This window comes from Lepidochelys kempii, chromosome 4, assembly GCF_965140265.1.
Source record: "Lepidochelys kempii isolate rLepKem1 chromosome 4, rLepKem1.hap2, whole genome shotgun sequence".
In the NCBI taxonomy this organism is placed as follows: domain Eukaryota; kingdom Metazoa; phylum Chordata; order Testudines; family Cheloniidae; genus Lepidochelys; species Lepidochelys kempii.
The window spans coordinates 18,455,525-18,477,655 of record NC_133259.1 but is presented as its reverse complement, the minus strand read 5'-3'; the positions used below and the strand labels follow the sequence as shown (position 1 = coordinate 18,477,655).

Sequence of the window (22,131 nt, the reverse complement as noted above, 5' to 3'; positions counted from 1 at the left end):
TTTGTTGAGATTCAATAGAAGCAAGCCAACAGACTCCAAAGCATGCATTATTGAAACTGAAAGATCTCAACACATTTTATTCACACTTCTGAATGATGTGGATATGTTTTGTCAAGACCAAGCTTTCTTTTGTGGCTGTTGGCAGTTCAGATTTTAAAATATGCATGGATCTCCTGTAGTTGAAAGGATGAAAGGGAAGTGATTTGCATATCCCCAATGAATACAAAGACCAGCATTCATTTACAGCACAAACTAGTATGATCCTAGGTAATGGAAGCAAATGAGAACTTTAAAAAACCGAAACTAATTATTTAATTATAATTGCAAACTTGCATGAACTCATAGTATAGCCATAGGTATTACTCCGTTTCCAGGGTTTAATAGTATTGTCTCTCATTTTCGTGGGAAAAAAATGACTGGAGTCAGTTTTTCTCAACCCAGCTGTACTCTCATCAAGCATGTATACACAAGCACAGCTCCTCCAGATATACCTTTCAGAAGAATGTAAGCCAGGCACTGCATCTGAAGTACCAGCTGCAGGCTCCTGTATGCAGGCATGGCTGGATAAGTTGTCTTCTCATTTATTTGTTGTTCTGTTGCTGTGTTCTTGTTTACCTTCATTTCATTTTTGTTTTCAGTTGACATGTGGTCAATAGGGTGCATCATGGGAGAAATGATTAAAGGTGCTGTGTTGTTTCCTGGCACTGATCGTATCCTTCCTAGCAGCCATTGGTCTCTATAGGTACTTTCAATCCTTTCCCCTCAGGCCCCTCGGTAATAGACTAGTGCTGATATACATTTAATGTATCTAAATAACTGGGATAAGTCCCATTACAAAATGCTTGCAAAGCCTGTACCTTGCTATAATGTCTTTGTCTCCCAGTAAAAGGCTTACATGGAGAACACAGTGAGTATAGTACACGAAAGATCAAACACGATGCTATGTACTGTTCATCACTTCTGCTGGTAGCAGCCAGTGACTATCTGTTTATTAGTTATGTTGCACTATAAATGTCTCAAATTACCTTTTCTTATTTTCTTTTATAAATGACAATATTTTAATGTTCAAGTTATGTTTTAGAGTGGGTACCATTAAAATCCATGCATACAATATATATCAGTGAGTGGTAAATCATAGACACTATGCTTTAGGGAGAAGAGATGATAACTCAAACACTACTTTTTGGTAAATGTTGATTTTCTAATGGTGATCACTGTACATAGAAACACAATGCTATTTAACTAGGAAATGCTTTCCGATGTGGGATTTTACTTTTTATAAGAATTGTAGTAGTCTGGATTGTACTAACTTAGTGAGTCAAGACTCTCTCTGCTTTAAATCATTGTAATAGACTTCATTTTCATTATGATTTTGAAAAATGAAACTAGAGCAGATAAGCCTGTCCTCTCTCCATTAAAGCAATTAATGTGATTTTATGGAAGTAGGGTTTTTTCATTATAGGTAGAATGGACAGTGTAGTTAGAGCTTTTAGGAGCTCTTCTTCAGGTATGGAAAAGATAACCAGAGTGTCCCAGCTAAATACATTGTATTTAAATACATTATAAATTGTATTATAAATACAAAGTATTTAGCTATGACACTCTGGATACCGTTTCCAGACCTGAAGAGGAGCGTTGTAAAACTCGAAAGCTTGTCTCTTTCCCCAACAGAAGTTGGTCCAATAAAAGATATTACCACACCTGCCATCTCTCTAGCATATCTTAGGATCATCACAGCTACAGCAACACTGCAAACAAATATAGTTAAACTCATTTTAAATCAGTGGGCATAAAGGCCCAGTAAACAGAGTGTGCTTTTTAGTTATTTTACAGTTCTTCACTTACTACACTGAGGAATTCTTTTTTTCTGATTAAAGCTACCATTGAGATTTCTACACAAACTTCAATAAATATTTCATTATTTTAACGTGCATCAGTCTGAAATTTCAGTTCACTCAGATGTAACTCAAAGGAATTACAACGAGGACCATTTGGACCATTAAGTTTATAGATTTTATTTCTCATGTGGACCCTGTGCTTATAAAACACCAAGTGGCAAGAAGTCTTCAGGTGTTAATGCATTTGTCACTCAAAGATATGTAGCGATGTGCACTGTAATCTCTCTGATTGTAATTTTTTGTGCTATCGCATGCTTGCTAGATGAATTTTTCATGCACCTGCTATATTCACATTGATATCTTTAAAGGGTATAATTATTTGATTAATGTGGGGAAATAATAATATCTGAAGCCTTGTTAAAAAAACAAAACAAAACAGATTTTTTTCCTGATCTTGACTGCCATCAATACAGTAGTTTCTGACTTGAGCCCACGTTTGATGAATACGTGGCTGAAATATGGGCTGCTCCTGTTCCCATTGAAATTAATGGCAAAACACCACTAGATTTCCATGGGAACAGGACCTGGACCCTGTAAGCATGGATTGGGCTAGATTCTCTGCTGTGTGAATCAGTGTAATTCCAGTTAGCACTAGCTCAGGATTCAGCCCAGGATGTGTTTCTGTATGTGCTATGGCAATTGTGGGATAGGGTGAAGCATTCAGACTGCTATACCTCAGTGCTGTAGTTCCATTGTTTGTTACGCTGATGGCTTTAGCTTTGTTAGATTTAATTAAATATGTTACCAGGAAAAAGTATAAAACTATTTGAACATGCCCTATATATTGATTTTAAAAGATAAGTTTCCCTCATGCAGCTTTATACTTCTTAAAAAGAGATCACAAAAAGCCTCTATAATTAAACTATTAAATTCAGTTTACTATCGCAACAATTCCCAGAAATCAGCCATTGGCAACTGCTGATTAGTTTGGAATTATTTCTTAACTGAGTTCATGTTCTCCTCATCTGTTTAGCATCATGGTTTCTGGTCCATGACTGGGACTTCTTGGTGCTACTATAATAATAAATGATGTTAGCAACACAAGTTTATTATTTGTATATATGTATATGGTACTATATGTGCACTGCGTTTTATGTGCAACTCTGCTGTATTTTTCAGCAGTTCCCTTACTTTCTTCACTGGTACTCTGCCTGCAACTTATAAATTCTCTTTCAAACAGTTGAACATCCTTGGAAAAAACATTATTTTCTAATGCATGCCATAACAACCAAATCCAGCTCCTCTCTTCACCCCTCAGAGGATAAGGGATCTGATCCTGCAAGGTGGTGATGCCCCCTGAAAGATATTGAGCTCACAATATCTAGTGAAGTGAATGGAAATTGGGGGTAATCAGAAATTTAAAAGATTAGGCTCAAGATGTGTTATGCTTTGGTTCAAGTTATGCTTTTGAACTCTGAATTCACTGAAGTCACACGACCAATATTGATGCAATATGGAGTCATGCCAGCAGGGAATAAGGTCTATAACCTTTGTGACCCTGATTCAGCGGAGCATTTAAGCATTTGCTTAATTATAAGCATATGCTTCAGTCCCATTCATTCCAGTTGGATTCAAATGTATGCTAAAATTAAGCATGTGGTTAAATGTTTTGCTCAAGTAGGACTTTTATCATTCCTCTATCAAACACATAGGAGGAACCCGTGGATATTTATAGCAACAGAAGAGTTACAAATCTGATTTATTTATTTATTTTTATTGCCAGGTATAAGAAAGAAGTGAAATTTGCTAAGGAAGTCAGTGAACCAAATTTTGCTCTTAGTCAAGCAGAGAGAAATTGTGGGGAAATTTTCTGCAAATATCTGTTTCAATTAACAAACAAAACTTGATTTGAAAAGTGTTTGTTAGGCTTTTACATTCACCTTCCAGGAACGTTTGCACGCTCAAGACGAACACACACACGCACGAAAAGCAATTACAAACAAAGGCGCTGACTTCCCCCCCCACACAGTGGGTGCTCCAGCCCTGCTCTGCCCCAAGGCCCCACTCCTGCTCTGCCTCTTTCCCCGAGGCCCCGCCCTCGTTCCACCTCTTCCTACCTCATCCTTTCTCCCCCTCTTTTCCCCTGTTGCTGACACACTCCTCTCCACCTCCCCCGAGCGCCTCCTGCCAGCTGCTTGCTGCTTTGCTGGCCAACCCTGAGCTTGCCAAACAGCTGATCGGTAGCCGGCCAGGAGCCCTGGAACCACAGTGGCTTTTGGGTGCTGAGCACCCCCTATTTCTTTCCTTAGATGCTTGAGCCCCGGAGCACCCATGGAGTCAGCATCTGTGATTGCAAATTCGAAAGCCTGAATATTCACCAAATGCAAATTTTAAATTTTATGTTTGATTATAAAATTCACAGTTTGCAAGTCACGTGAGTTTAGTTTGGTATATAAGTCACATGGTATTGTTTCTGTTGTCTGAATTGGATGGCTTATGTAACAAACCAAAATAGCTAGAATTGCAAATAGTACAATCAAATATGATTGTGGACAAATTGCGAGCAGGTACTAGCTCTGACTTAACATTGTAAACGCTCCAAATGAATTGGGTGTACACAAGTGTTACCGAGAGCAGAATTTAGCCGTCTCTGAGAAATGATCAAATTGTAGATGGAAGTTTTACATCATTAACAGTCCCTTCAGTCTTCATTGGCCCACAATTGTAAAAAGCTGCACTACTTTCCTCGCATTTTCAGTGTTCGGCTGTGCTACAGTTTATAACAGCTGGTTAATAGGAGGTGGAACACTTTTTTGGTACCGTATTTGCCTCTGTCCAATCTCAGTTGCAGCAACACTGGAATTTATGGTTGAGAGCCTACAATTCAGGACCTTCAATTAAGGGATGAATTGTGGCTTTTTCACCAGCTCTGAGCAAGATTCTGCCTCCTAGTTTCCTCTTGTTTTTCATGTACTCCACTTTCTTGGGTAAGGGAGAAGGGACATAGCAGCCCCACAGAGAATGCTCTTGTTCCCACAATGCTACCTGTGATTTGAGTAACCTGCACAAAGGAGGAGCAGGTGCCTTACTCACCCTAATTCCTGTGGTTAGCTATGAAAGCGAAGGTTATGCATAGCTTTATTTTTTTTAAGAACAACTTCCAAACAAATTTTGTAACCTTTCACTAGGAAGTTTGTGAATGCAGTGGTGTGAATGCATATGGGAATGTATATAACTACAATGTATGGGGAATATCTGATGGTGTCGTATGTAAACTTTTATTGGCATGAGTATGGGATGGCCATATGACTCAGCATTCGTGAAGCCATATTCCACCACACAATCATGAATTCTGTGTATGCCACATAATTTTTTAAAACTATTTTGGAACTGTGTTAGTGATTTTAAAAATAATTGCTTCCATCTGGAAAACCAGGTGCCTTACACCAGGCATCCAACTGTACAGGACTCAAGGATGGAAGTATATCAAATCCATTTTAGAAGCCTTTAAAAGTGACCTAGAATCGTTTTTTCTATAATTAATAATGTTACATGTGGTTTGACATCAGAGTCTAACAAGGCTAAGAACAATTGCCTTATACCATAGGAAAAGTAGATTTTCAGATTTCTAATGGTTTAGCTGCTAATTTAAAAGCTCCCGTTTCTACCCTGATGAATCACAAGATATCTGAGTTCAAACCTCGTTGTTTGTCCAAGACTAAATGTTGCCCATTCTAGACCTTGGTCTTCTGTAGTTTTGGAGCACAGTTGACACATTTACAGATAAAGAAACAGCATATGTACCTTTTTCCACCACACATGATCACTACTGATAAAGTGAAACAGGACTGATAAAGGACCTAGTGTCAATAGTTTTCTCTTTCACTGTAGGAATGGTGTGTAGATAGAGCTCTGAGAGAGCACGTGAAAGAGAAAATGAGAACACAGATGGAAAAAAGTAAAAAGGTGAAAATTAAATGCAGTTTATTCGATTACTTCAGAAAGGTATGGGTGTGTGGGTATCTATGTATGTATTATAGGTGGGGCTGGTAGCACCGCCTATTATTCGGGTTCACTGACAATTCCCATTATAAGATCTTGTTTTCAGTTGCTTATAACTTTGCCAAATCTAACCATGTGGGCTGAAATTATCCATATCATTTATCTGCCTCAGGGCCAATGTTTTTTTAATATTTTAGCAAAAACAGTTAAGCCATTTCCAAGAACGAGGCTAGGGGAAAAAATACGTTGCTTTGCCTGTGTTAAAAAATTCTGGTGACCATCCTCTTAACAGGGACTTGAAATTTGGCAGGGGGTGGCCTTATGTTTCAGGGATATGCCTTTTCTGATCTCTCTGAAAATTCGCCACTCTCTGGCCAATTCGAAAAATTACAATTTGTACGTGCTTGGCAAAGACTTCTTAAATTTTAGTAACTAAACTCCCTGAAGGTTCCATTGATGCTGAGCAAGCTCCTACTAAAGTGGTTTGTCTGAGGTCAGTCTTTGACTAGGGGACCACAGTCTTTCTTTTATTATTATTATTATTATGTCTACAGTTGGAGAAAGGATTCTATTATTTTGAGAACTAATGGCACTGTATGTTTTCCCTTAGGGCCAAATCCTGCTCTTCATAGATGTGTGATTAGTTCCATTGGATTAAATTTACTCAAGTAGGTAACCCCACTGAAGTGTGTGAGTGAAATCTGGATTAAAAACTGTGGAACAAACTCTGCTCACCTTTCTCACAGGTGGCTTCAGTGGAAATACTCCTCTGAGTTAGGTAAGGAAGATTGAGCCAAGTATCATTATTGATCTGTGCCCCAGGAGACGGAGCTAACCTTAATTTCTGCACATTCAACCTTAACTTCTGAATTTCCTGACTTGGTTATGGCTTAAATGTGCGATTTTAACTTTGCAATAATATTTTATATTAACGTATTTTCCCAGTATAGATTTTTTTTCTTTAGGAAAATATATATTTTAATCTCTGGATAAGGTTGTGATTATTTACTGACTAGTAATGGCAAAAAAACTCTTGAGAGAATGTTATAGTTTAAAAAAGGGGTTGGACATTTTGGAAATTCCAGTTTAAGAATCCACTCTAAAGATAAACCCTCACCCAAATGATAACTTTGCGCTTGCCCCCTGCCAAGCTTCCATCCTGCACACATGTTGCCCCTTGGGGTTTTGCTGACGATATTTTGCTGAAGAACTCTTGATGAAGAAGATTGTGATAAGGACTTTTGGAAGTCAGTCTACTAAATCCACATATGTGCATAGTTTTCCTGTGCTGTTGAGCAGCAATGGAATATGTAAGTGGCCTGTATGTCTTTTATGCTCATATATCTGTGATATGATAGTGATCCCCAGTCACACCGTTCCATGTGATGTATTTAATTTTGGATCAAGTCTTCTCATAGAGTTTAAGGCCAGAAAGGACCAGCAGATCATCTAGTCTGACTTCCTGTATATCACAGCCACCAACACAACTCAGCATCTGCATACTAAACTCAATGACCAATGTGAGACCAAGTATTACAGCTTGCAGGAGACTGTTATGTGCCATAGGCAGACAATAGGAGAAACTGAAATGCACCAATGCATGAGGCACCTGCAATGCAGGGGACTGATTAAATGAGATATACCCAGATAATCCTAGCAAGTGACCCACACCACCACACTGCAGAAGAAGCTGAAAAAGCCCCAAGGTCACTACCAATCTGAGCTGTGGAATATTCTTTCCCAACCTCCCATATGGTGATCTATTAGATCCTGATCATGTGAGCAAGAACCAAATAGCCGTAGCCCTAGACATAGTGAGCCTCATTATTATTTACACTAAGTCCACTTCATGCTGCTGCAGCAAATTATATTTACACTTATTTCAAGGGCCCTTTATACTAGCTGGGCAAGATCCTCAGTTGACATAAAATGTCGTTGACTTCAATAAAACTGTGATGATTTATACCAGTTGAGAATCTGGCCCTTAGAATGACAAAAGTTGTCATAGTATAAATAAGAAATTGGGCACAGTAGCTAGAAGTCTCAGATTATGACATTTTTACATTTGCAACCACACGTACTTTTGGGGTATTGTCCTGAGTGATTGTACTCAAATGTGGTCATGTTTTGTGAAGAGATGTAAAGATCTTGCTTTTGTTTTCGTTTTCGTGGGTGAATGTCTATGGTCTTAAAGAAGACGGGACTATTTCACCCTAGCAATGTAAGTACCTGTTAATTTCAGTCAAAAATGCCATAATTGCATGTAATTCATCTTGCTCACAAGAATAAGGTAGTCCACTTAGATTCCCTCTCTGTTTTGGAGTCATTGAAGTGATTAAGATATCCATTGCCTTTAATTATTTTTTGCTTTAATTTGGTTGTTCTGGAGTGAGAGAGATAGAGGGGAATAAGTTAAGGTGATTTGGGTGACATGTCAATATTTTCTAATACGTTTTGTTTTTTAGTCCTCCAACTTCTTGGCTTTCCAACATTCATGTAGTTTGACAAAACTTTCTTTTAAAGTCTCCTCCGGACATTAATAAACAGTATTTTTACATTTAAAATTAGATAACAATGTTTTTGGGGAGGAGGGAATTTCCTTAGAATTTTTTTAAAAATAGGTTTTGTATAAATGCCCGTGACACTTCAGTGTCACCTGTAACTTTCTAAAGAGTGTACTTATGACTCTGATGTTAAATAATAAGTCCGAGTCAATTAGCACAGCGTAACAATGTCATGTATTAAAATAGAGAAATTTTAATGTGAAAAATGTTTTCCCCAAGGCTGTGAATATCCTAAGGAATACATGACCTGGTGGTTCAAGCGTGGCATTTGTTTACCATGTTGGTCTATCCAAAGAGCATCGGAATGAGTACAGATTCCCAGGGAAATCCATTGTTCATATGACCTGGATGACTTGAACCAGCTTCATACTTGACAATCACTTTTTGGTTAGTAATCGTATGCATAATAAAATCTACAAGATTCTTCTCTGAGATCATGGAGTATAATTTTAGGACTAGTTCATGGTTCCAAACTGGTGCTGATGAAAGGTCAACAAAAACTGTACAAATCTTCTGTCCTGCCTCAAAGGCATCCTTCATAAAATACGTCGGTCTAATAATTTGATCCTCAGCACTTTCTCCTGCTCAGAACCCTGCCTGGTAATGTGGTAACTATGGGTCAATTAAAAGCTTTTAAGTACCAGTCTCTCAAGTAACTTAAAAGTTACTCTGATCAGCGCAACTGATAGTTCTTCAGGTCATCCACTTTTCTTCCAGTGCCACCAGACCTTCGGAACAGTACAGCATTCCAGACAAGTATTATAGAGTCCTAGCTGAAAGTTGCTACAGGATCAGCTCATGTGATGCAGGAACTCTCCCTGGATTTTGTGAAGCCTAGGAACCTTGTACGGTTTTAAGAAAGAAAAGTCACTGATTCCAATTCCTCCCTAATGAATGGGTGGGGTAAGCTGGAGTCAGCTGAGGAGGTTGACTGAAGTTTCTGAGAACAGATGATACCTTCTAATCACGATCTCTGTTTGTAATTACTGGTAAGTTATTGGCCGCAAGATGAATTTCCACATTGCTGAAACGTGTAGGACAGATTGGGGTCTCTTCTGCCCAATGGCCACAAAAGAGTCCCAAGTCCTATGACTTGAGTGGATGAAATCTAGACTTTCAATATGTGTGGGCCACCTTTCCTGCCTCTTAACGCTAAGACAGTCCCTTAGAATATTAGCAGCCTGTTTTGTCCCGTCAGGTGAAACAGACTATCTGACTTTTTGATAGAGGTTGTCACAAACATCCAAGCCAGTGATATATGTCCTATGAAAACCACATGGAATTGACTTTGTAGTTGCACTTAGCAAAGTCTCATACAAGACCTTGTAAACCAGAATCACATCAGCCGCCATATACCATGACTTCCTGTGTATGAGCGTCCTTGGTGGAATGGTTTCAGAGTAGCAGCCGTGTTAGTCTGTATTCGCGAAAAGGAGGACTTGTGGCACCTTAGAGACTAACAAATTTATATGAGCATAAGCTTTTGTGAGCTACAGCTCACTTCATCGGATGGAATGGGTTTCTTGAAGCATTAAAACATCCATTACCATATTGTTGGCTAGCTGCTGAAGAATATCATGCTTGGGGCAGATATCCCCTCTATATTCAGCTATAAGATTGTCAGGGTGCCAAAGGCCAAGTAGGATTGGTCTCTCTGCACCCCCCCCCCTTGGGGGTTAATGGAGGATGCCAGTGTGAAGGCATGCATGCGTACAACACACACACGCCTGACCTGTCACCCACCTCGGCAACTAAGTTTCTGTACACTGATGACATCTGGCTTGAAATAACTAGAAGCAGCTTTGAGGTGCTGGAGTTCTGCCTGTCATCGTACTTTGACACCTTGGCCCAAAACTTTTTGAAGTGGTGTCTTAAACTACATGCACTAAAGACAGTATCATCTTGTTTCCATTTTGCCAACCAGTTAGCTCATAGACAGCTGCAGGTCCTTCTGAGCAATCAGCCAATCGTTTTTGAAGTGTACCCTATTTATCTGGGGATAAAGCTTCACCACTCTCTGTCTCCAGGCTTGTTGTCAACTCCTGGGGCAGTAGCGCTGCAACCTTATGGACATCTTCCGATGCCTTAATTATTGCACCTACTGAATACTGTGTTGGGAGCATGGGTCTCCAGTCGTCATTGTGGATATTGGAGTTAATGATCAACTCTGCCTTTGTATCATCACTGGTGTGAGCTGGACAACTCCAGTTTCCAACCTTCTGCTCCTGGTTGGCACTGTTTCCCTGGCAATTAGGTGAGAAGTCATTACTGGCTGCATTACTAGGCGCAGCTACGTATCAAGACAGCTTACTTCACAATTTCATTGGAAAGCCCCATAAAAATAGTTGTTAAAGTCAAAGACGTTCCTTTTCTGAAATAGTTGAGCCTCTCAGACAGGACGTCAGACATGATCTTTCTAAGGCACAGCAGTGACATGTCATGTGGGACACTATTTTGGATTGATGGTACGTTTCTTGGCAGATAGGCACCTCATATCTGTGTCGCCTAGCCTGTCTGAATCAGCTCTCACATGCCCCTCAGAGCAGCCATACGAACTGAAAGATTTTTCTTCGTTACAGTAAGATCTGTTGTGTTCATGGGCGGTTTAACTTACATCTTTACTGTTGGGGGTTCTAGTGCTCCCCATCCTGCCCTGTGGAGCTCAAGAGCAAACAGCATGCCATCTGGTTATGAATTGTGCTCTTTATCAATTTTATGGTGCTTGACATCTGTGGATGATGCCGTGTTAGAATGGCTGCATCACTTACCTGACATCTAATTAATTGTTTGTGCCATCAGATACCATACACCAGAAGAAAAGTCTATCCAAAACTCTGAATTGCTGCCAAAGACCAAGCAGGCATTATAATTAATGGACCTGAAACCATAAACACATTGTAATGTACGCATCTGGACCCTGCATTTATCCTAAAATATGAATTGGTCCCCCACTTTATTAACTAAATCATTATTCCCCTGTCTACTACCCAAAACTAATGAAAGGCACTGTTCCTTATTGAGCCCCAGGGAAGCCTACTTCACCTTAAGTCTGCATATATCATCACAATGTTAGTGTTTCCTGATGCCACTCCCTTCACCTCGTTTCTGTTGCCATGCAGGTTACACTCACCATCACATACTTCCATTTACCGATGTGCAACCGAGCCACCATTCACATCATCTCTGTTTTTGACCACGACATGTGCATCTAGGGCTCAAACTTAGACATTTGTTTTAAATTAAAGTTTATATTTTGCAGCATTGATGACATTGTTTCTGCCCACTGGCCAGGGAAAGCTTTTTGCCTCTGCAGTGGGAAGTAAGCAAGTGGTTTTCCAAGCCATGAATATCTAGATGCTGTGTCCCTGCAGCATTTGACCACGCTTTACATGTGTCCCATTTTCCCTCTGGGTATTTGTCACTGATCTCCAATCAACATTGGCGTAGAAAGGTATCTAGGATGAGAAATTTTCCCCTGGTGTAAAGCCATTTATGTCAATGGAGTTACACCAGAAAGTTCACCATGGATAAATTTGACCCAGTAACTCTACAAAACCAGACACGGAAATGGGGTGCTACTGCCTGACCAATATGCGACTGTATCATGACTGTACCCTGTCATGCATTTGACTTGGAAAGTAATGGACAAGGTAAATAGAAAGAAGTAACAGTAGAACTAAAATATACTAGTGTGAGTAAAGCAAGCAGCAATCTGGACTCATTTTTCTTTTGTACTTTTCTTTCCCCATCTTTTAATACTAGGGATTTATCTATAAAAGCAGCTTTTTGTTTTACAGAACTCATCCGTTTCTGCTATCTATTCTTCCTTTGAAATTCTGATCCTATGCTCTGATGACACAAATCATAGATTTATTCAAGTGGAAGACAATAGAAGGAAATCTTAAGGAACAAAAACCCTATTCATGCACATTTCCCAAGTAATTCTGTTTTTCCATGAAGCATCAGCAGCTCTTTAAGGGGTTTCCTTGTGAAAAACGTGAAGTTTGCAATGTTTGATGTTGTCATTTCATACTAGGTATCTGATTGATATATCTGGTACAAAAACAACTCCTAATCAGTACATTGTTATGGATTTAAAAGTTAGATATTAAAAATTGTTTATTACATATAGTAATGACAATACTTTACATGTAGAAAGCCCTTTTCATATGAGGAGCTCAGTTTTTTGTTTTAATTTTTTTAAACAATTAATTAAGCCTCACTGCACTCCTCTAATAAATTTATTAGTCTCTAAGGTGCCACAAGTACTCCTGTTCTTTTTGTGGATACAGACTAACACGGCTGCTACTCTAAACCTGCACTCCTATAATCATTTTACAGATGGGTAAATTGAAGTACAAAGAACTGAAGTGGGTGCTTTAAGTTCATATAGTAAGACACTGGCGGGAATGGAAGTAGAACACAAGTTTTGTCTCCTGTTCCAATAACTGGACAGCAATGCCTCCCCTCTCTGTCATGAGCCCAGTATATTGTATATTGGCTTCTGCTGTGTTAATTAGAGCAGGGCAGGAAACAGGTTTTCCATCCTATGAAATTTCAAAAATTTTAAATTTTTCCTGTCAGGAATCGGGATAGAAATCGTATTATAAAAAATCCAGATTGGGTCGCCTGAAACATTTTTATTTCAGTAATTTCAAAATACTTCATTTCAGATTCAACATTTTTAAAGTTTTAAAACCATTTTTGTTATAAATTAACTATTTTTAAAAATCAAATGTCATTGAAAATTGAAAACTTTGTCATTGAAAGTTTGTCATTGAATGTCATTGAAAACTTTGAAAATTATTTTTTTTCCAAAAATATTTCTAATTAGGAAATTCATCAAAACCAACCCTTTCCTAGGAACAGTTTCAGTTTTGATGCATTGACATTTTCAGATGGAAAAAAATTATCCTAAAATTCCCAATCAATTCTAATTTAATTTGTGTATGGTTTTAATTATGGTGAGATTTATTCAAGCTTGAGTAGGTGTAGCTGCCTACAATGGCTTCACCCCTGGACTAGAATACTTTGTTTTGTAGTTTATGATAGTATTAATTCAAGAGGCTGTGTTTTCTCATGTAACATGGATTGCTCAAATGAGGACATATTCTGCTCCATGATAAATTTAATTTGATAGCATCTATACTTAGAGGTCTGTTTCTGAAAAGTTTATCTCCACCTATGCTAGAGCATATTCTTCATAGTAAGATTTGTGATTTCTCTCTTCTGGATTTTGCAGGTTTGGGCAAATGGCCACCTGAATGTGAACTGCCACTGGTTTTAGGGTTGACTTTTGCAAAACTAAAATCACACCCACTTCAGTTTATCTTATGTAATCGGAGACTTTAAAGGCCAGAAGGGATCATTATGCACACCTCAGGACACAGAACCTCACCCACCCATTCCTGGAATAGGCTCATAACCTCTTGCTGTGGTGAAGATACTTAGTAGTAGTAGTTTTGTTACCCCTTATTTTGACAAATATATTTAAGCAAATGTACACAAAAGAGGCAAAGTTTTATCAGAAAATCTGGTGTTGCTCCCCCAAATGAAAATATGCATGGAAAAGATTCTCTGTCCTTTCCCTCCATCGCCTGATATGATTTCTTTGATGCTTAATGCATGGATTAATTGTTTTATTGTGTGGTATATACCTATCATGTATCATCTTCAAAGCAACTCCTGTACCTAGGTATTTCAGCAAGGTCCCCTTCTAAATTATGTTATCTTTCCAGGAAAAGCCTTTGGGTTCACCTACTAATTTAGCTTCATTTTTGGCAAGGCTATAAAATCTATTGACCATCACAAAATCCAACTCCTAAAAGTATAAATTAGACACATGTGAAGTGTTCAGCAGTTACCATGAAAATTCTCTTATGAGTTTGGGAATCATCAAGTCAGGGAACAGAACCAGTACCATGTGATAACTCTCCAGTCCACAAGAAGAATAGTAATTTAAGAAAGGTGAGTGAATAGTTCACAGATAATTGATGAGCTGAAATATTTTTGCATTTAGCAATGTTTTTTAATAATGAACAAACAGGAAATGTCCCTTAATGGGAATGACTCCAAAACTTACAGAGAGCTTTCTAAGGTGGCCAGTGTGAATACATATGTGAATACTGGCATGAAGATGTATTTGGAATACTTTTTCTTTACATTAAAATGTTTATCAACAAAAAGTTTCATTATCTGAATGCTCACAGGAAGCAAAGTAAAAGAGCTATTGAATTTTCTCAAAATGTAATTATTATTTTTACTTAACCAAATGTTCACAAATAATGTTGTGTACAATTTGCTTAGCATTAGTCCAGAAGTAAGAACCAGACAAAGAGCAATCATTCATATAAAAAACAAACAAACCTTAAACTTGTAAGAGAAGTTAAAAACAGGTGAGATGGTACCTCATGGTGATATAACTTTGATAATTATATTGATTTTGCGGGTGTTGCTGCATTACTTTCATTCAGTAGTTTAGTTGGAAAGAGACTTATTTCTGTCCCCAAAGCTTTTCAGAAGTTTTGAAATAGTACTCCTGAGTTCTGTGGTAGAGGAGGTTCCAAGATGACATAAACGATAGCAATTACTGACCATGAAAATGAGAGCCATGCTGGAAGTTGCTGCATACACACAACACCATTTAGAAGATTATAAGTAATTGCCCCCTTTCCCCTTTCCCACTCTCAGTGGGGTTGCCCAAGATTTGTCTTTCATCTTTTACTAACTTTACATCTGTCTGTGGGTAGTGTCATCCCACATCTCAGCCTGTCTGTCTCCTCTCAGATGTCTTCTTGTCTGCTTTGACTGAATACATGCGGAACAGAACTTCCCTCCCTAACATTCTCTACTTTCCCCTTCTCAGTCATTGTCAACATCACCCCCATCTTCCCTGTCCCTCAGGCCGACAATCCTCTCCCGTGCCCCAAACATCCAAATCCGAACATATCTTCCTCCTCAGTGTCTCCAAGATCCGTCCTGTTTTTTTCATCTTCACAGTCAAATCTCTCATTCAGGCCCTCATTATATACTGCCTTGATTATTGGCCTCTCAAATATACACATTGACCCCACCAGTTCATACACAATGCAGTCACTAAACTTCCTTCCTTTGCTCATATAACTCTTCCTCTCTTTGAATACTTCCACTGGCTTTTCATTTGCTGTCAAATCAACTGTAAGCATCTTCCCACCACCTTCAGAGCTCTGCATAATTTGGCCCCTCCTACTTATCTTTCCTCATCAAGCTTCATGTGTTCTCCATACCTTCTGCTCCACCAGTGTTCCCATCCTTGTCTACCCATTTTTAGTTGCTCACACTTTCACTTCTGTGCCCTCTTCCATGTGATCTCACATGGTACAACCTTATCACACAGTTACCTTCATGTTTTCTGTACATAGTGCAACCTCCATGAGTTTATATTGCAAAGCCCATATTTAAAGCCCCCCTTAAAGACTCACTTCTGCCATGCAACACACAGTGAATCATGTTGACCTGTACACAAATTAGAGATGGTACAAAATTTTTGAATTCCTACATTTTCCAGTGAAAATGGGGGACAACATTTTCATGAAAAATTCATCCCACTTTTTAGCCAGTTGGTTGAAAAAAATTAAATTTTGAAATTTTCTGACAACAAAAGGAGACATTTTTCATGGAAACTTCAAACCCCAAATGTTCCAGTTTTTCAGCCATCTCAATGCAAATTATATAGAATTTTGTTCCCTTTCATCTGGCCTCTTTTCTGCCCTTAGATTGTGAGCTCCTCAGAGCAGGGACTGTTCTTTTTGAGTGTTTGGAAATCTTTTAGCACAGAGTGGGCACTACTGTAAATAAACAATTAACAATAATGAAAACAAGATTATCTTCATACTGTGCTGCATCAGAAATAGACTTTCTAAAATGAATGTTTTCTTTCTAATGGGTTCCCATGAGGCTTCCTTAGCTACATGCTTGTGACAGTCTCTTGGTAGAAACGTGTGAATCACTGTGTCTATTCGTATATTATTTCACGCGTTCTTCAAATCCTTAGCCTGATGAATGCAGGGACTGTGTTAGGGAGGTGGGACTGGTTTTAAAGGCAATATCCTTGATCAAACATTGTCGTAACCTCCCTCCCCTTTTTTTTGACACAGTAGGGCATATTCTGAACATGTCTAGAAGTGTGACAAATCATTCAGCAGATATGCTCATTGGTACTCCAGGAAAGCTAAAAGCATTGCCCTCAAATAAGAGAGAGGGTTTCTTGGTTGCATATGAAAGCATGTGGAAGCTAGCATTCATGATGAAGGCATAACAACTGTTTCTTGTTTTTTGCCATGTTTGAGGAAAACAAAAGAGAAATATTTGTGTATAACTGGTATGTTGTGTACCGATAGAAGATAATTGTTAGAGGAAATGGTGAACAATCAAGAAAACACATTACATTTTTACAACAATTTGCCAAATAGTTTTTGTTGTTGTTCTTATAAAACTAGGAACTGATAAATGGCTGGGAAGAATAAAGACGCAAGTATGCAGCATTTCAGTTTATGTATGCATCTCCAGGAACTTCTGGCAAATATGTCTTTTCCGTCACATAACATGTTTATTCCCAAATAAAATGTCCTTCACAAATTATTGATCGCTCATGAAGAAAGGAGAAAACAAGTTAGGGGTAACTTCTCCCCTTGCAGAACTCTTTTCACACCCTTTTCACTCCACTGGGTACCACTCTACACAATGTGACAGTTATGATTGATATGCCCAGCTGAACAAATAAGATTTGTTATACCCATGTAGCCTTACTGATGTCTATGGGGTTGCACAGGTGTAAGAGACAGTAGCCATTAAGCTAGGATTTAAAAACAGAAATAGACTGACATCCAGGACCAACAGGGAGAGAGTTTTATATTGTGAGGGGTCCAGCTATTACTATTACTATTTGTTTGTGCAGTGTCCACCAGTAGGCTAGGTGCTATAAATGTCTCACCCATTATGGCTTATAAGTCTTCAAGTCATGATGATGAACCAAGACATTGATTGAGAAGTATCTTGGGAGGGAATTAAGTACCTTTATGGGTTGCTAAAAATCAGCCAAACAAAAAAGCTAGTAGGCTGCACATTTTCCCCCTTAACTACCTCTCCTCAGATATTGACCAGTGGAATAAAGTAATTGAGCAGCTGGGAACACCATGCCCAGAATTCATGAAGAAGCTACAACCCACAGTGCGGAACTACGTTGAGAACCGACCTAAGTATGCTGGTCTCACTTTCCCCAAACTTTTCCCAGATTCTCTCTTCCCAGCCGACTCAGAACACAACAAACTCAAAGGTATGTCTAAGGAGGGAGCATGGGGCATGTATGACCAAGTACAATAAAACATGTTTTTTCTCCAGCTGAGATTAATTGATTTTCAGTGTACTTTGAAACACATTTCATATAGTGGGTCATAATTTTTTTTCTCAGTGCTAAGATGAGGGAGAGTCATGGATGTAAAAAAACATACTAGAAAGAAAAGAGAGCAACACTTTTAATGTCTGCAAAGTTAGTCTCCATCCATGTGTTTATTGAAAACTGTTCTCTTTGATGCGAGGAAAAGAAAAAGTGGTTGAGATCTAAAGTGTGGTAAAGAAAGAAAAAGTAAAATGTTTTAGCTAGTTGATGTTTTCATGAAAACATTGTGGGGTTTATTTATCAGATCAGATTCAGGTGCTGTAATGACCAAGACACTTGCATTGGTTTTATCTAGCAAGGAGTTAGTTCTAAATATGATTTGGAGGGAAATTTGGTGCGAGGGCATCCAGGCCTCTAGGGTACGTATGTTGATGTTGATTAATACATCAAGCATGTCAGATTCATGGCACTCATTCTGTACAGCTATGCACTCCGATAGAACCATAAGCAAGTTTGGAAAACCCTGAATTTTTATTAATTTTGTTCTGACATACTGGAGCCCAAGGAGATCTCAATGTGGCATTAAATCTTCTTTTGTTGTAAACAAAGAACTGTCAATGCAGCCAGAGCCCTGACTACAAAAGTGATGGTGTGTTTACTAAGAAAAGTAAAAGTATCAATGCCACCAGCTAAAATTGCTCTTGATGTAGTTGCAGTTTAATATCTGCCTGTAAGTGGCTTTGTGACTATGAAAAATGGAGCAACTGGGTTTTGGTATGTGAAGCAGAATGATATCTTAATTACAGTGGGGCTACATATTTCCATTGTACAATATATGCAGTGGCATGTGGTAAGATGGTTATAGTCATAAATTGAAGCCATGATAAACTTGAACAGGATGTTGACTTTCAATAAGAAACAATGATTAATGTGTGTTGAGTATAAAAAGATTTCCAGTCACAGCTTTGGAACCTTTTCAAACTGCTAGTGTGCATAAATTTTGCACACATGGGTTCCTCTGGTTGCTTGCTGCAGTGACACATAATGTTTCTTAATCACCTACAATTTGCATGTCATTACATTACCCAGAATGCTCTTCCAGTTAACAACTGTTTCATAGCACAGCTGTTGTCTGAGATCTGGGAGCAAAGTGAAAGGTCTGAGCAAATGCTTTTGGATGCATTGAGTCCTTTTCTGTACTCCTCCTACAAAGAAAATGAATAGTGGTCTTTCATTGGATTTAGGGCTAATGCACAGAGAATAATGATCAAACTGTGTTAACTAATTATCTCCTGGATAAAGGAAGCACACTTTTATTTAAGCACAGAGTGAATGTCTGTGTTTAAGATTATTTCTTGTTTGGTTCCTCTGTCCTAGGGTACTTTTATATCCTGAATCCTCGTACCTTCCTAAAAAGTACAATAAATAATGGTATATAGTCACTTTGATGTCACCTTTAGTAGTGTGCTGGGGGTACATAAGATACATTTGGTGAAGGGGTTGTGTTTTTGTAGTTACTGATCTATTTTTGTTCTTTGTTTTCTATTCGAGGTCCACTTCAAATGGTATAAAAAGTAAGATAATAATAAATGATTTCAAACAAGAAAGCAGTTTTAATATGATATGTGCAGTACTCTTAGCAGTAAGTGATCTGGTTAACTTTAAAGAAAAAAAAGATTGCAGTGAATTTATTGACAGTCGGGGGAAAAAAACAATACTGGGATAAGAAAAAAAATCAGTTTGTGGGTTGATTGGCAGCATATTTGCTATGAATACAGAATACTATGGGCTCTGATCCCAGATTAGAGGTTTTGGCTTGTACTTCGTATAGACCATCACATGGTACTAGGGTTTGTTTCGTTGTTGGATACTTGCCCAGCCAGACATCAGCATGAATTTCCATCTGATGCTTGTTCAAACTCCTGTCAGAATGAATAGAGAGTTACTTTGCTCTCTTGGCTAAATCTCATATTCCATTTGCCACTACCAACTAATTTGTTCCCAGGCACTCTGAATAGTAACTCACATAGCAACTGCTACAACTGCCTCCATTCAGGTCCTATGCTATAAATAGGAAAAATTCAGCTAGTTATCAGGGAGAGAGAATTCACAGATTGTGAGCTTTTGCTGAAATCTTGCCATATTCAACTGTGTTACAACACCATGCTGGACAAATTCCAACTTTCTTGACAAATAAGACTAAGCTCACTGAGCTGTATGTTCTGTCAGTGTAAATTGGCATAGCCCTACAGAGGTCAAACACAAGTGTAAATGGGGCTATGCTTATTTACACCAGCTGAGGATATGGCCCACTGGTTTCAGCACTAGTTGAGTGAGTATCGGGATTTGGACAGAGCCTTCATCAACAATGTTATCTAGCATCTCTATGGTGGTGAATGTCCAAGCAATCAGAACGCCATATATTGCTACCCTGGGAGATTCTACTTTCTGTGACCCATAAAATGTTTCTTCACTTGAAAAGATACTTGTTGGTAGGGGCAGAATTTCAATATTACTCTCCTCAAGAGATATGGGAGAAAACTAACATTTTTATCCAAACTCCCAGAACTTTGTTGTTGTTTGAATAAATGGATTCCAGAGCTACTCCTGTTCTTGGGTTTGGTTTTCCAGAATAAAAACCCCAGTGAAGGGGATCTTGCAAACCCAAACCATGGTCCACACACCAGGTCCTCAGGGTCATCAATATGGCTGATTTGCACTGCACAGCTCGCAGTTTCTGGCTGCAGATTTAGTGTATCTGGTCCCAGGAGAAAAGCCTCAATGCAAGTGGGAACCGCTGATGATGTATAGCTGGTGTAGGAACTCCCATAACACCCTTCTTCCTGCTGCCAGCCCAGGGCAGAGTAAAAGGGATAGAGCTGGGACTAGAGCTATCCGGCAAAAAGTTTTGAGGACTTGAAAAAGTTTCCCATCCCTTATCAGGAAGAAAAATCAATCTCAAACCAAAAATCTGGAAATTAAATCAGTTTGGGTCAGTTTCATTTCACTTTCAACCCACTTTATTTTAAAATATTTTAAAAATATAATTAGCTTTAATTTTGAAATGAAAAGTCCTTTTGAACTGGAAAACCAAAATGTTTTGTGCCCATGCAGAAACAAAATATTTTGCCAATTTCAAAGCTTTTTCTCCAAAATTATTCTGAGTTGAAATTTGATCAAAACCAACCCTGTCCCACAAAAAAATTGTTTTGATGAATCAGCATTTTTGGACCAATTTTGAGGGCATACATGAGACTTATGTAACGTGCAAGTCTTGTGCTGGCTCTTTATTCATCTTCTGCGTATATTTGGATCTCTTGCTGTATTGAGGAGTGGCAGAATTTCATCCAAATGAAGAATAACTGGAGGGAACAAATTGCCCTACTTATTTTTTTACAACAGTTAACCAATACCTGCATGTAGTAATTTTGTACTGACACTGTGTTCCTCTGATTTCATTGCTCTAGCCAGCCAAGCCAGGGACCTTTTGTCAAAGATGTTGGTGATTGACCCAGCCAAGCGGATATCAGTGGATGAAGCCTTACAGCATCCATACATTAATGTGTGGTATGACCCTGCAGAAGTGGAGGCGGTAAGTGAAGCATGGACATTTAATTTACTTTCACCTCAGTACTGTAAAATGCAGCCATAATATTTTTTTCAGCCCTACCAATCATGCCCTGAAAAAAACAAGCAAGACTTTTCAAGTTTACATTATACCTTACTAGTAAACATATACCATATGGTGGAGACAGGCAGCACTAAACAGGAAGCAAAACTAAGCTCCCAACTAGGAAAGTTCTTAAACCCTTGCTTGGGTCCCATTGAAGTCAGTGGGATTTGAAGGATGTTTTAAGTTAAATGGTTATTTAAGTGCTTTCTTGATTTGGGGCCAGAGTTCACTATTACCTAGTGCAGGGATCAGCAACCTTTGGCACGCGGCCAATCAGGGAAATCCTCTGGTGGGCCGGGACTGTTTTGTTTACCTGCAGCGTCCGCAGGTTCGGCCGATCGCAGCTCCCACTGGCCGCAGTTCACCGTTCCGGCCAATGGGGGCTGCGGGAAGCGGTGTGGGCTGAGGGATGTGCTGGACGCCACTTTCCGCAGCCACCATATTAGTGAACTCAAAATCCTGCTTCTGAAGTCTCCTGCTCTCAATGAATGAGAAAGTGATCATAATTCTAGCATATAGCCTGAACGCTACATTTATCTTGTTTCTTTCCCCTAGGGAATACCTCCTTCCCTTCCTCATTCTCATTCTTCCTGGAAACCTTCTTTTTAACAGTTTAGAGGAAAGGGAAGCAACAGTAAACTAGTCCTGGAGAAAGAAAAGGAGTACTTGTGGCACCTT

At 38.8% G+C, this 22,131-nt stretch overlaps 1 protein-coding gene and 1 long non-coding RNA gene across 24 annotated transcripts in view; both read left to right on the top strand.

Moving 5' to 3' along the window:
* The window catches only part of MAPK10 (mitogen-activated protein kinase 10), a 266,175-nt gene that overhangs the window by 199,458 nt on the left and 44,586 nt on the right, over positions 1 to 22,131 (top strand). For 20 of the 23 annotated variants that reach the window (XR_012158459.1, XR_012158458.1, XR_012158454.1 and 17 more), the window contains 2 exons: positions 17,535 to 17,717; positions 21,248 to 21,372. Coding sequence is in view for 17 of the 23 variants with exons in the window: in XM_073340583.1 (XP_073196684.1) it covers positions 17,535 to 17,717; positions 21,248 to 21,372 (308 nt within the window). In the remaining 6 variants the exon portion in view is untranslated. Of the gene's footprint in view, positions 1 to 638; positions 711 to 17,534; positions 17,718 to 21,247; positions 21,373 to 22,131 lie in introns of all 23 variants that reach the window. The other 3 variants (XM_073340581.1, XM_073340589.1, XM_073340579.1) reach the window with 1 other exon arrangement.
* LOC140910203 (uncharacterized) lies at positions 5,688 to 8,836 on the top strand. Its single transcript, XR_012158460.1, has 3 exons — positions 5,688 to 5,804; positions 6,451 to 8,061; positions 8,624 to 8,836. It is a non-coding gene; the product is annotated as an uncharacterized lncRNA (long non-coding RNA).